The sequence below is a fragment of the Sebastes fasciatus genome, chromosome 3 (genome assembly GCF_043250625.1).
Source record: "Sebastes fasciatus isolate fSebFas1 chromosome 3, fSebFas1.pri, whole genome shotgun sequence".
In the NCBI taxonomy this organism is placed as follows: domain Eukaryota; kingdom Metazoa; phylum Chordata; class Actinopteri; order Perciformes; family Sebastidae; genus Sebastes; species Sebastes fasciatus.
The window spans coordinates 7,322,166-7,337,869 of NC_133797.1; the positions used below are offsets into that span (position 1 = coordinate 7,322,166).

General features: G+C 42.0%; 1 protein-coding gene across 2 annotated transcripts in view; it reads right to left on the minus strand.

Moving 5' to 3' along the window:
- glra3 (glycine receptor, alpha 3) overlaps nucleotides 1–10,159 on the minus strand; it is a 41,740-nt gene extending 31,581 nt beyond the window's left edge. Inside the window, exon 1 of one of the 2 annotated variants that reach the window (XM_074628724.1) lies at nucleotides 9,745–10,159. In XM_074628724.1, the coding sequence (XP_074484825.1) occupies nucleotides 9,745–9,797 (53 nt within the window). In that variant the 5' untranslated portion in view covers nucleotides 9,798–10,159. The remainder of the gene's footprint in view (nucleotides 1–9,744) is intronic. The other variant, XM_074628725.1, reaches the window with a different exon arrangement.
- Nucleotides 10,160–15,704: the final 5,545 nt, after the last annotated feature.

A 15,704-nucleotide genomic window follows, 5' to 3' on the forward strand; every position in this document is an offset into this window, starting at 1 on the left:
TTACATGTACGTGAGTGTGCAGGTGTCTACTGTCATATCTACCAATGACTAATGTAAACTGATATTGTTGCATTAATAGTTTTTGGGCTGCAACTAACAATTATTTTGATCATTGGTTAATTTCTGATAAATTGTTTATGGTGTATAAATTGTCTGACAATTTCTTAAAAACTAAGTTCTTCAAATAACTTTTGTCCAAACAACAATCTAAAACCCCCAAATTCATATCTATCAATCCATCCATCTTATGACACAAGACTAAAAACACATTTTAGAAGCTCAAACTCATGCATTACCATGCAGGTATGTATCTCCGCACAACCGCACTGTGTGAGAAGGAAAACGGTCACTTAGGTAAGCTGTTGGATACAATGGCTGGTGAGAGAAAACCCTAAAGCACAATTTCAGTGACTATGCCATTGAAAACTTTGGAGAAGAAACAAGTGAAAAAGAAAGTAGAAAAAAAAGAAGAATAGATTTTCTGGATGCCTGAGCAGTGGCATTTCAAACAAAAAGAAAAGAATGGCAGTGGGTCACTGATGCAGTAAGTCATGTTCTGTAGTCAAGTTATGAGGACCACAAGCTGGCAGAAATACAGAAACAGTATAGTATGATTTAAATAAAAAAGGCCAAAAAGGCATTAGCACACAAAAGCAGAACCACTGCGAGGATGAGAAGGGACACCAGCACTCTGAGAGACACTGCTGCTGGCTCAACAGTCACACACTGCACTGATGACCACACACATCCAAATGTGCCCTGAGATTAAGCATCTGCACTGGCGTGGAATCTCTGACTACATTTACATGCACAAAATATTATGATTTTTTTATTCCAAAGAAAAGACAATATTCCTACTAAGCTGTTTACATGGCTAATGAAAATGAATATTCCACTAATATTCCCATTTACATGCAGCCGTGCATACTCCAATTAATGTAAAACACCCCCATGATGTACTACGGCTACGCCCTTTAAATAACTTTAATATCCCTCCTTTTCCAACTGCAGTCATGTTGTTCCCGTGTTGTACCCTTGTCGTTACTGTTCAAGTTTTGCAAAACTGTGTTCTTCAAGCTATTCTTTTTACGGCTATGCATGAGAACAGACTGGTTTGTGTACAATGCAGAGAGCTGGTCGTAAACAGGCAAGAGACCATGTGTCACAAACTGTGATAAAAACCCCAATGAGACGCATATTCCACATATTCAGAACAGTAGTGGAATATTAGTGTGCATGTAAACACAGTCACTGATAGTTTGATCAGGAACTGAAGAGATGGTCTTTTCACTCAGAGAGCCAACCAGGCGTTCTCTATCATATCGAGACTATCTCTCCATTCCGTTACATTCCATATGTACAGGGTAATTCTTTAAGACACCCATGAGGAGACACTACTGTATTTACATAGCAACCAGGTCAAGGCCCCGCAAGATGTAAAGGCCAAGCCTGTGAACGGGGGAGCCACTCTGGTAAGCCCGAAAGTCTCCAAGCTGACCGAGGGCCACAACAAACGGTGGAGTCCCAATGAGTCACACCCAGCACTCATTCACCGAAGGTCAGCAGCTCTCTTCAAAGCGGGAGCTCCCATGGTGTTCCGCCGTAGAGAGGCGGAGTCTCTGAAAACCATGGCATGTGGGGCAAAGAAGAGCCAGTAATGTCAGCCTCAGCCCTTCCACCTGAACCCTGCAAAGAAGGGCTGGAGGAAAGTGAAAGGAGGGAAGGCGTAGAGGCCATGCGTGTACCAGAGCATCACACCGCAAAGGTGGATTATCGTTTTTCAAGGAGAAGAAGAAGGAAAAGAAGAGTCGACAATGTGCTGACTAGGGATGTTAATAATTGACAATTAATAATTAAATTAGCATCCCTAGTGCTGACTCTCTGGAAGTCGGCTTCTGCCTTGCGGAGGTGACACCAGATCTCCTCGATCAGCTGAGGATAAAGTCTCCACTCTCCTGGGTTTTGACCCCCTCTTGTAGTGATGCATGGGTCGACCCACAACCCGCGGCGCCCCGGATTGATCCGCAGGTCGGGCAGGTTCGGGTAAGCTTATTACAAAATATCGCGGGCACGGGCAAAGCAGCTTTCCAAGTAAGTTATTAATAACTTCTGGAAAAATTGGTGCAATAGTTTTCTTTCTTTTCCGCTCTCTTTCCTGTCTCTCTATCTCAAACCATACTCGCCTGGTGAGTTTTAAAGAATGAAAATAACTAAATAATAAGTACACTGCATCAGCACTTTATGTTAAATAGGCCTACTTTTAATTTTACTTTTCATTCTCAGGAAAGAAAACTGAATAATTCGCCACCTCTGGCATGAACTTGTGTGAATCTCTGGTATAAACTAGGCTAATATTCGTCAGTTTTCATTAATTCATTCATCATTCATCATTTTGCCCCTTGCTTGAGTATTTCTTTCTCTAAGGCCCTTTTAGACACAACGTGAAAATTGGGGTGGGACAAAAAATCCATTCACCTATGTATCGTGATTTTTGTTTTCGATTTTGAAATCAATTTTTAATGCCAGAATCGATATATTGGCTTAATTTGAGTCTACACGGAGGTAAAAGGAAGTTACTGCTTTTATTTTTGTGGTCAGAGTAACGTGACGTCATATCCGTTCCGTATCCGTCAACCAAAACAAACCACAGAAAGTAAAAAACGTTTGGAGGGTCTGCGTGGATATGACCTGCACCCTCACATGTCCAATCCAAAATGGTAAACACTACACATCCAGTAATGTATTGAAACACTTTGGGTTTCACACATTGCAGGAAAAGCAGAGCTAGACATCACGGCTAAAGCGCACTGATGTTCAGCTTTAAATATGAATGGATGTCTTTGTTCTGCTTTTCACCAAAACATAATTATCTTTATTAATTTATCTAATCTTTCGTACTGAAGAGACAACTCCTGTGGATATTTCCCTTGAAGAGTTGCAGACACTTGACTCCACTTTGAGGTGAAACAGTTCTTGCCTGCCACTGTGTTAATATAGAGCCTTTCCAGTCTATTTGCAGCTGTAGTACTTGTTCAGACTAATTAGCTGCTGGATTAACACATACATCAGAAACACTACATTTCCCAGCTTCCCCTGGGGTATTTTTGGCATTACAGTCTAAGGCAGCCCAGCCCAGTGACAGCGACGGGGTCGACGACTGCCTTCAGCCAAATGTTCACTTAGTGTGCAGACTACCCCCCCCCATCACATACACACAGCCAGGCAGAGCAGCACTTAGCTGTGCTTTTCAGCCACATGTTTCCTTCAGCAGTAACAAGTGTTCTTTTGGCCATATTTGTCATGCACTGTTATAACAGAGGTAGTGACAGATACACAAGCACAAACTTAATCTTGGTCTGATATGATGAATACTGTGCAATTTGGTTCCTTATGTTTTGTAGAATCTATTTATGCAACAGCTGCAACTAAAGCACTTTATTCAGATTTCAGATTGTGATGGATGCCTGCTCGAATACAGGTGCTGCGCTGTTCTCATGTTAAGAAGGAAACTTTGCTTTGCCTCCCAACTATTACTGTGATCGCGCCATTTGAACGCCAGTATAGCCGTTAACGTAACGGAAGAAGTGATTTACCCATTGTCTATTCTTTTCATAAATGTGCTGAAAGTGCTTGTGTCGATGCTGTCCTGTTTCCATCGAAATGCTGTTCTCAGATTTATCCACCATACTGGCCTACGCCTGTCTTGTGATTGGGGATTTTGCATTTACACATGATGACAGGAATGGATTGGAAAGCTGTAAAACAGAGTCAGCAATTTCCACTTGTAGTGTTTAGGCTCTAAGGCTCTCTTAAGTATCTTTCTGTCTCTATGGCCTCTGAAAACAGCATTTAACACATTGGAAAGCATAGACCGGGAAACAAAAAAATGAGGCCGGAGGCTTACAATGGCATGTAATGGAGAGGGGAGATGAGGCAAATACTAAAACATTCAAGAGAGACAGTTGTGTTTGTGCACTAACGCATACTGCATTATGCAAGGAAATTAAATAAAATACTTTCTCTCAATGCTCTGAAACAGGGCTTTCTACAGGACCTTTGAATCAGTATTAAGTATTACACTACTAATGATGACCAGTGACCAGAGATAACACCTATCTGCACTCTGACAAGGACACAGAAAACATAAGCAGAGAGGGAAAAGAGGGAGAAACAAAGCTTTTGACTAGTATACATGCATGACAAGCTGAAGGCAGATCCAGTCCAGCTCCCATTGAATGGCAAAATATAAGCCTGTTAAATTTTTGTCTTTGAATCCATCCATGACCCTCTAAGAAGATTTACTGGGGCTTTCATCTTTTCAGCAGCTTTTTTTTTTTTTTTTTATCCTAAAGCTTGCTCAAACTTTTGGGAAACCACATGTGTTTTACTTTTAGACGGCCTAAAATTAAAATACTAAAGCATGTCAAAGCTAAATGCAGCCAACATTCCTTCAGAAAGTTATCTTAATAATAAAGGACGTGCAGCAGTGGGGGAAAAGGGGAGGAAAGGAGGAAATGCTCAAAGAGTAGAAGATTTGACAGAACAGGGAATCATGTTAATATCACAACTTGCCTTTTGGGATCGGGGCTACTATTAGGGGTTTCAATGACAAAATCTCAAGAGCCTTGAGCTTCACGTCATGTGTTATGGAAAGTAGCTCAACTGTCAATCTGCAGGATCTAACAGGATCTAACAGACAGTATCCCTTCCAGCCCTTCAGCTACTTTTGTCCCCAGTGACCAATGGTGTTCAGCCATTTCCATCAGTTAGGTCCAAGTCATGTCTGTGATACGGCATTTGAGTACAAGTACAACAAAATGCAATTTATTTTCTAACTGCAAAATGCAGTAAATGTATATTGGTAATAAATACAGCAAGGCCAGAGCTATACTTGCTTTTTAAACCATGCGTTCACGTCACATGAGCGGCGCGTTTCTGAGGACGTACACAACTAACACTCCAAACGGATGCATGATACCTGAGGCAGCGTCATAGTTATAAGCAAGTATCTCTACCCTAAGGGGTGGATATGAATACGCTATATGTAAGGGATAATGTACAGCGAGCCAGTCATTGTTGTGAAAGAATCCCCGACAGGGTGATGCTGGTGTCTCATCGACCTGAAGGGGATTCTTTGACAACAATGACCCGCTAGCTGTACATTATTCCGCTTATTACACTGCTACTTCCTGAAGAAATTAATATTTTGACACATGAACGGTCCTCCGGAGTTCAACATCAGAGCTGCGCCCATAGCAACGGTCTGTTATACAAGCCGCAGAACGCAGTGATTGACCAATCAGAATCGAGTATTCAACACAGCCGTGCAATAAACAGTATTAATATTAGATTAGATTAGATTAGATTAGATTTCCTTTATTGTCATTGTACAAAATTGAGTTGAGATCACATACACGATGCATTAAAAGACACTGGTACTGTAACAGATATCATCGGATTGGGGAGAGCAAAGCCGCTGTGTTTGGACGTGCCACCATCTTGACATTTATGACTTTTTTATGAACATGTGCAGCAATTACAGTACATGTCATCTTCAACTGGTTTGTAGTCAAGCATAAGGATCAGTACATTTAAATAAAACACACAAGACATTTATGATATCACTGTGCAATTACAAATTCCACTGTAGGAAGTAACTACTTTGTGGTCTGTGGTTAACGTTGGCAAATGTACAAAAAAAACGTGAGTAAATTTTTTTTAAATCTACATCAAACTTCAGTCTTGGCATCTTGAAGCCTTCAAATATTGCACCACAATACTTTATGTAGAACTCACCACTCACCAGCATAAGTATATAATAACAGGAGTAGAAGTATCTGCACAATACAATCTGTGCAAAATTAAAGGTAGGGTCGGTAATGCTGAGAAACTAAAAAAGAGTACACTAGATTTTAAACATGATCCATCCAAAAACCCAGCCCAGTGTTGCCATCTCTAAGTAGCTAGCAGCACTAGCTCCAGAAGTCCCTGAGAATGATCATCATGAACTTAAACAACCAACATGGCTGTTGTTAGTACTCACAGCTGTCAAGCTAGCAGCTTGTGGAAGACAACGGTGACACGCAATGAATGCACGCAGGCAGGCAGCCCGTCCAATCATTTCATTCTGCCCAAAGGGCTTACTACAATCCTGCAACAGCCACAGATAACAGATTGTTTTTCTTTTTTTTGTCAGAGCATTTGATGTTTTGATTGTTGTTGTGATGTGAAGAGAATTTCAACAAATATAACAAAAACTGTATTTGAACAGCTACCAACCCTACCTTTAATTTATCAAGGCAAGACAGGATGCTGGAAGAAGGTAAATATTGCAAATGTTAGAGAGTGTGGACGCTTCTCCTATTGTTATTTATAATGAACACTTTAAATTCCTTCCTTCCTCATCCAATTTTATTTAAAAATCATACATCCTTTGTCAGAAAAAACATCTCACACGACAACCTGGGTCCTTCATTACAAACACAGGCTGTCCAGCCACGTATCAAACCCGCAGGTCTTAAAGAGCCACTGACTCTCAGACAGGTTAAAGGCATCAGAAAGCTTCAAATGAACAGCGTCAGGGCTGCGTTCAACAAACAATGTGACAATCACGTCCACATCACACAGCCATTGGCCAGGTGTGCATGTGGTGGAAAGGTATAGGCAAGATGTCAACTTACCCCTCAAGCTCTCTTTTTTCATTCTTTACACAACTACTTCACTTTTTACACGTACAAACACATTCAATATCATGAATGCCTTCATTGAGAGAGTGTGCTCTTATCCCCATTTGTACAATTCATTGTGAATCGTCCTTTGAGTATGGCCATTTGGAACAGCTATAGCCACTTTTGCCTTTACACTTGGTCAGACGACACGTTGTACTAACATACCCAGGCCTCACAACCACACAGACAGTTTTCAACCCAACCAGTGGCGATTTTAGACTCTATTTAGGTGTGCTCAAGAACACCTAAATTTCCTCTTAGCACTAAAAATACTAGAAAACCTGAGGAATCCATTGGTATCAACCATGTTGTGCTAGCTTGCCGGGAAGGAGGTTAAATAACGCTGCAAAGTTAGGCTAAAACAAAACAATTACAGGTTCAAAGGGCTTTTATTTAAATAGGTTTAATATCCAGATTTCTCTGTAAAGTCATGATGTTACACACTCCGGTACAATAGGTGGTGGCATGCATCTTTAACGTTGGTAGTCTGCCAGTAAAACCAAAGGAGAAGAAGAAGAAGTAGTGAATTTGGTGATGTCGCAGATTAAAAACAAGGAAGTTGAAATGCTAGCAAATAAAATAGCTGACAGAGAACGTTGGGTCACATTGGTCATTATTACCATAGATATAGGTTATAACGGGATAACATTAAACGAGAAAAGTTTATCTACAGGAGAATACAGCTGTCAGTGTGGTGCTCAGAAAACAACCGGGTCCTGAACACTACCAAGACCAAGGAGCTGATCATAGACGGACATTCAGCCCCTGTTCATCGGCGGGGACTGTGTGCAGAGGGTCTCAGACTTCCGGTTTCTGGGCGTTCACATAGAGCAAGGCTGCCCAAAGTGGGGCCCGCGGGCCAAAGTTGGCCCACCATCAGCTTTGATTTGGCCCGCCAGATGTTAGCAAATACTTTTTTTTTTATTATGCAAGGAAACCTAAGGACTCCATTATACCAATCATGTCATGTTAGCTTGTCAGGAAGGAGGCTAACACTCTAAAGGTTGGCTAAATTTTGGTGGGGAAAAACTGGCATGGCCGTTTGTCAAGATGTCCCCTTGACCTCTGACCTCAAGATATGTGAATGAAAATGGGTTCTATGGGTACCCACAAGTGTCCCCTTTACAGACATGTCCACTTTATAATAATCCTATGCAGTTTTGGGGAAAACATGCAGTTTTTTGAATGCAGTATACTGTACATGGGAACTTGGGATGGGATCCTAGTACCATTTTGCATCTTAACAATACAATACAATAGGTGTTTAATTTTGGCCCATGGCCCTCCATTGAGTTCCAGTTTTGGCCCTCCAAGGGAAACGTTTGGGCACCCTTGACATAGAGGATGACCCGGCCTGGAGCGTCAACACCACAGCTATCACCAAGAAGGCACAGCAGAGACTGCACTTCCTGAGAGTACTCAGGAAAAACCACCTTATATAAAAACTGCTTGTGTCCTTTTATCGTTGCTCCATAGAGAGCATCCTGACATACTGCATCTGTGTGTGGTTCTCCAGCTGCACAGCTGCAGACAGGAAAGCGTTCCAGAGGCTTGTCACCACTGCCCAAAAGATTATCGGCTGCCCTCTTGCCTCTTTGGAAGATCTGTACAGTTCCCGCTGTTTCAGGGAAGCACAGAATATTCTCAGGGACTCATCTCGCCCCGGACATTCTCTCTCTTTGAACTGCTGCCCTCAGGGCAGATGACTGAGAGCCATAATTACTGCATTATATTCCATTATATTTTGAATCATCTCCTGCATTTTGTGTTCCATTTGTGTTGCATTTCGCAGAACAGGACAGGCAGAAATTGGTGCAAATAAATTCACCAGAATGCAGAAAATGAATTAACTTTCCTGGGGGACGACCCCCAGACACCGGCTTAGTATGTGTCAGCCCCCCCAATGTTGAAATGATACCTACAGTAAGCCCTTGACTGTACACGTGTCACATTGGCATTAGGGGCTCAGGCCCCTAAAGGGCTGATCCTAGAACAGCCCCTGAACACAACATAAATAGTATCAGCTGTGTTCATTTTTTTTAAACATAAACAGATTAGTTAACATGTTTTGACAGGGATACCTCAAGAGCTGTGACAGCGATATATGTTGGAGGTGGAGCTGCTATACCGTACTTTACAGTTCAAAAATAAAATATAATAAAAATATAGTCTTGTGAAGGGCTCCTTCCATGGGTGGAAAAAAGTACAAAATGCAAGTCTCCCTCAAAAATAATCCAAGGCACACTGTAGTGTTTGAACAAAATTAAAATGCCTTTATTTTACACGGCAATAATTGTTTGAAATGACCAACGCTTTGCGACCAACATAGGTTTTCATCAGGGTCACCGTCAGAGACAAACTGTGTGGATTATCTTTTTATTTTTGAGGAAGACTTGCATTTTGTACTTTTTCCACCCATGCAAGGAGCCCTTCACAAGACTGAATGAGCCCAATACACCTGAAGGATCCAAAGAGCACCTGTATGTGATTACCATAGAGACCCAGCAGCGCTTCTACTCCATTGTCTTCATAATAAAAATATAGCTACATAATAGAAAATGAATAGATAAATAAAATAAATTGATATTTCACTGATAATTAAATAGGCCTATGGATAAAAACACAAATACAACAATATGTATAATTAAACTTTACAAATGTATTGAGGATACATAAAAAACATGCAGTCTTTTCAACATGTATGCAATGAAAATTGATTTTGCATATCCTGCAAAATTTATGCCGATATTGATTTTGGCCAATCCCATTATAGCCTCTCCAACATCGGTGGGGTCACTGACCTCTGACACAACTTAGCCCAGCAGCTGCAGGTCATTGACCCTGCACATATTTTGACAAAAAACATTGATATCACCAAATACAAATAATCTATTTCAAATAAGTCTGAAACAATTTAGCTTCACAAATACACTCTAAGTGGAATTTTATAAGGATCTCCCTTCTGACGTGTGCGTGTGTGTGGTGATGTTGTGTGATGAGCAGGATGTAGTCCTACCTCAGTGACAGTAGCAGTAGAAAGCCCGCCACAGAGAGCTGCTGCCTCCTCATCTCTCTCTCTCTCCTCTCGTCTCTTCAGCTTTCAGCACCGCGGATAGCGCTCGTGCTCCTCCAGCTCCAGCTGTGGTCAAACAGCGCGCGGGGGGCAACTATACAACCATATTACCTTATTACTGGCAGCAACTCCAACAACTCTGTGTGTTCCGTTCATTTTCATCACTGGCACGACAAAACAACAACATGGAAGCTGCAGAATAAAGCAGTTAAAGTGAACAACGTTGAGAGATGGAGAGATGGAGGATGAGGAGAAGAAGCGACGCCAGCTGTTGAGAGCGCGCTCTGGGCTCTGGGCTCGTTCTGTGCCCTCATGAAACACGAGGACACAGAGAGATGACGGGCACGCAGCTCAGCCAATCAGCTTCAGTGTTGTTAATTTTTCCAGTTGAATCGCATCTGAAATTAGAAGCCCATTGAGCTGGATCAAATGTAACACCCACCCATGCATTATTCTGCTTTCTCTCTCTCTCTCTCTCTCTCTCTCTCTCTCTCTCTCTCTCTGTGTGTGTGTGTGTGTGTGTCCCTATAGCTCACCATCATCTCCATTTTCTTTCCCTTCTTCTTCTTCTTCTTCTCCTCTGTTTTTTTATTTCTCCATCTGTCTCGTGCTCTCTCTGTTATTCTGCTCTGTTAGGCAGGATGGCAGAGTCGCATGTGGTTGTGATTCCCGGCTGTAAAGTAGCCTATATTGATGACAGTTTGCCATATGTGTCCAAAGTAGGCGGGTAGAGAGTGCTGCTTACAGTTCAGTCAGATTTACATCAAGAGTATAGCCTGAGGCAAAGGATGGATATACTGTGTAGTAGTCGTGTGATGTGATGTACATTCCGGCTCTATTCCACCACTTTGGATTTCATTACACACTCGAAGGGGTGACTGTGATCATCTGTAAGGGTGTTGACATTCATACTGGCTGAACAGTGTGAGGCTCGTTGTGATTTTGACTCTTTGGGAGTATTTATATAAAAAGAGCGACAATTTCCACACAGTGCCCCGAAAGGGAAACAACCAATCACAGCAGAGGAGTCTGTAATGCAGCTGTCAATCACTGCTCGCAAAACTGTTTTCAGAAAAATCTTGAAGCGTATAGGCTACTCTTCAGCTGTAAAATTAGAAAGTTTGTGACCCGGCCGCCATGTTTAAAACAGTCAAGCCAAAACCACCAAGCACCGCCCCACTGTCATTTTACCACTGAACACTTTTTACTAAAAGATGTTTCTGAAAACATCTGAGGAGAGAAATAGACATTACGGTAACAGAATAATGATTCATATTGGATCAGCGCTGCCTAGTTTGACTGCGAGTTTTTGCGAGCAGTGGTTTTCTCTTCTATCCTCATCACCTTTGAAGTGGTTGGACACTCTGTTGATGGTGATATTGATGCCTTTTGAGACCAGGGTCACTTGAGTCTCATCTGCGTGATCCTAGGATGTTTTAAATTGGGAACCCAGAGGGGATCAAGAACTAGTCCAGAGTGTCCCACGACAACTCCAACACACACAAGTCAAGATTCTCAAAACCAAAGATGCAGCAATGATTGTGGGCTTACAATGCATACTACTGCAAACATACTATATACTAGTATAGGTCCAGTATGTATACTAGTATACTAGGTACTAGTATGTATATCAGATCAGTAAAGCCCAATGCAGCATGCACCCACAGGCCACTGTAACACGGATATTATCCCTTTTAAATGTTGGTGTTCTTTTTCCATATTATGGCATTGAAATACATCTATGGAAACTCTTTTCTTTCACCTATTTTAGTTACATATATGATAGTCTTCATAAGTGCTTTACAAAATAATATATCACATATAGACAGATGTTTTAGGGGAATTTCTCATCATTTTAAAAGGTAGAAAACAAGCAGCACTGCTCAGTGCAAATCAACAAAATACTCTATTATATTTTCTTTCCAGAGGCTTTTGCAATTTATGGGTGTTTCTGCAACTACGGTCACTTTTGACTCTCCCAAATTAAAAAAAAATTAAAATCAACCTCTATGGCTTTACACATCAGAGTATGTAATACATATACAGAATGACATATAGTGGTTAAGATTTTAATCTGTAACATGTTTATTTTTGATGGTTTTCATCACTTGTTCTTACTATTTTCCTTTTTTAATTTCTGTAATATTTTTAAGACTTTGAACATATTTTATCAGGCTTTGTGCATCATTCTATATTGTTACAAAAACAATTTTAAAAAAATAGGGGATTTCATGATTTTCTCTATACTAGACGCAGTAACCACAGATATCAGCCTGTTTTTTATGACAGATATTGCAATTCTAATGTGTTTACCACAATACCTAAAGCTGCTGTGGTAATGACATATTTTAAGTTGGCCTTCTCTTCCTGCCGACCTGGTTCTGACCTCTGCCGGTTGTACGGATTGAAGATTTTGGACTTACTCTTTAACTTTTGTGTTTCTGTCTGTTCTGTGCCAGCCAGTGTTACACATGATATGGTACACACACATACACCAAACAGCAGGCGCTTCATGCACATATTAGTGTGTGTACTGTAGGTCTAGGTGACCTTCCTCTGAGGGAAGGATGACCCTCATTTAGGCCATTCTCCAGCTGACAGTGAAATGTTGAGCAAAATGGTAGGTTGTGCCTCCCCCTCTCACTAACACACTCCTCTGCTGTGGTTTCTCTCTCTCTCTCTCTCTCTCTCTCCTTCCTTCTCTTTGAGCCCTCACAGCTGCTGGAGCTGAACATCCTGCCAGCATTTTATTAACAATCTTCTTTAATAAACAGACACTCATAACTAGCGGTTATATTACTTTACAGAAGCCTTCTAAACTAGATAATTAACCTATTAGTTAGCTTGTACATTCTACATGCCCATGCCAAATGGATTTTGAATAACCTTTATTAATTAACTTCCAGTCACAGCCCTCTTTGATTGTCGTTGGTGATTTTATTCCATCTATAACCACAACATCCTCTGAGCTTCTAACCACCAATCAAAATGTGTTTTCTGGAATTACAACATCAGTTAAATTGGTTACCCTTGCTTTATTAGTTTTTTGAGATGGATCTGCCACACCAAACACAAATCTCAGTTATCTCTCCATCCTCTCTTATTGATGAGGCCTATGCAGTGGTACTAAAATAGATTATGCACTGACCTTTCTCATACTATCACTTACTCACCTCACAATCTGCTGCCAAGCAAAAGTGGCACGTTCTGCAGTCAGACCCTGAACTAACCTCTTTTTTAGGTGTCTAAATGGGATAGTAATTTAAGAGACTTAGGCCCAGCCTAATCAGCCCCCCCCCTTGTGGCAGGGACGGTTAATTGTCAGCATGCTGGTTAGAAACATCCCTTTCATAGATGTGCTTCCTATGGAACTGTATATGATGATATGCCTTTGTAATTAAGCACGATACATATGTTATAAAGAGGTCACCAAAAGGTAACACAAACAAAGAATGCCATATGGTAAAGTGACCCCAATTATCCTGGTGCAGTGCATTTTAATTGTGCAAATCATCACTTCTGTACATTCAGATTCCCTGGCACAGAAAAAGTCAATCTGGCAGCAAGAACACACGCAGAATCAAGATTTATCACTAATGAGAAGAGACTTTTTCTGGGTCACAGGTCACCCAGATGACCCACACTGAAAGTTTTGCCCGATAATGGTCTCAATAAAGAGCAGATAGTTCATTATCTCTTGGTAAATATTTACTTCTGGTTCCCTTACCTATACATGTAACCCTACAACTAATCAATATTTTAATATAAACAATGGATCAAATGATGATTAATGTGGAAGGTGTCTCTCACTTCCCCTCAGGTACAGTATATATGTTTTATATATATCGTTTTTACAGCCTGCAACTTCCTTGTTTCAGTAAATGAAGATTTACGCTCCCACTGCCATCCGTGGTTGTCTGCTTTAATATGATCATGATCATCCCACAGCTGGACACCTAGGCCCTGCAAAGACACTGGCACGCCTCGGGCTCATGTTCTTTTGGCCAAACATGGCCTCTGATGTCAAGAAGTATGTGGTCTCTTGTGCTGTGTGTCAAGTCACTAAACCAAGCCAAATAAAGAAAGCCAGCTGGTCTTATGGTCCCCATTCAACCACAAAGGCCCTAGAAATACACTGGCATGGACTATGTCAGTCCGCTGCCTCGCACTTCAAGCGTCAATTCTTCCATCCTCGTCTTCGTGGATTACTTTTCCAAGTGGATGGAAGTGAGCGCAGTGAGAGAAGCAACAGCTCAGGTTCCAGCTAACAAGTTCATCAGTGATGTCTTTGCCCGATGCGGTGCTCCGTCATACCTCATTTCGGACAGAGGGACACTGTTATTGTACGTGTCCACAGGATCCGTCCTTTCCACGCTCCCCATTGATTGTCTGAGTAAGCAGCCTTGCAATGCATTCTTGGAGCGTGGCGGCTAGATTCGAGAGACGGAGCCTCACGACGCCCGCTCCTCATTTGCATAAAGTTGAGGTCTAGTCTACTTTATGCAAATCACGGGCGTCCGACGCGACTCGCCGCCTCTCGAAATTCTCTAGAAACTTTTAAACTAAGCGTTGTCAATCCAAAATAAAGACAGATTCAGCAACTGCGTGGCTTATTTCTCGCCTCAAATGTTTTCAGAACCACATTTTGGTGAACTATTTTCGTGAAATAAGAGAAGAAAGTTTCCAAATGAACCTCCATATTGTTTCCGGTTTGAAAGCTGGGAGCAGCAGCCCACGGAGGTAAAGCGTTCGTCCAATCATGTGGGGAGAGCCTTGTTTCTAGTGACAGCCCACCAAGCGTCCAATGCTGGGTAGCGGGGCGTCCCCTCGCGATAAAAACGCCCCTGTGGACACGTACCATTAGTGAGTGATCTCTTATAGAGCATGTTGTGTCAGCACTTGGGACTGAGCACAGACTCACTACTGCATATCATCCGCAGACAAATGCAACTGAACGTGTCAATCGTACTCTCAAAACAGCCATTGGTGCATATCTCGGTGAGAAAAACGCATCATGGGACAAGTTCATTCCCCAGATCTGTTTTGCACTGCGCCCCACGAGAGTACAGGTTTTAGTCCCTTCATGATGTTGTACGGACAAGAGTTGGAGACTCCGCTTGACCTTGTCACCCAGCCTATGTGGGATGGAGTGGATGACCTGGGAGTCACCTACCCGGAGAGCCTCACTTCAAGAAGTGCATGATCATGCCAAAGCAGTGCTTACTAAGAGTCACAATCGTCAGAAGCGTGACTATGACTTGAGACGTCGCAAAGTCTCCTAAAGGATTGTAGACCTATAATTAGAGTGAAATCCCATCCGAGGTTGGACGCTCTAACTAATTTAACAGCCAGGCTGGCCCGACTGTACTCTAGCCTTTACCGCATCTCCAGGAGGATGTCGGATGTGAACTACAGTCTCACCAAGGTTGACAGTGGGGAAGACGCTGGAGTTCATTGCAGCTTTTCCATACGTGGGCAACAGCTTCGCCTAGCAAGCGTACAGGACACGTAACCTCTGAAGGACAGAGCTCTGTCGTCAACACAGTAGCCGCAGATGTCTCCGTGGATATGCCTGTTGAAGAAGACACCTACGTCACTGACTTTGACCCCATTCACCCTGCTCAGAACTCTGTACAAGAGACTGGTGAAATGATTCATGACACTGAAAACTATGACTCACCTCTGACCGACTCTGTTCCTGCACTTACAGGTTGTTACGACCGAAGACCAAGACGAACCCCCAGACTCACCTCTGGTTGGTCAGACAATAGATGGACCACGTTTTTGTTATTGATCACGTGTCTATACATGAGGTTTAAGTCCTCTATGCAGCCTACCAGAGTGGTGGTGATATTGTTGATATGTTGTACAAACCAAAGATCTTTTCGATGAAAGTGAGAAAG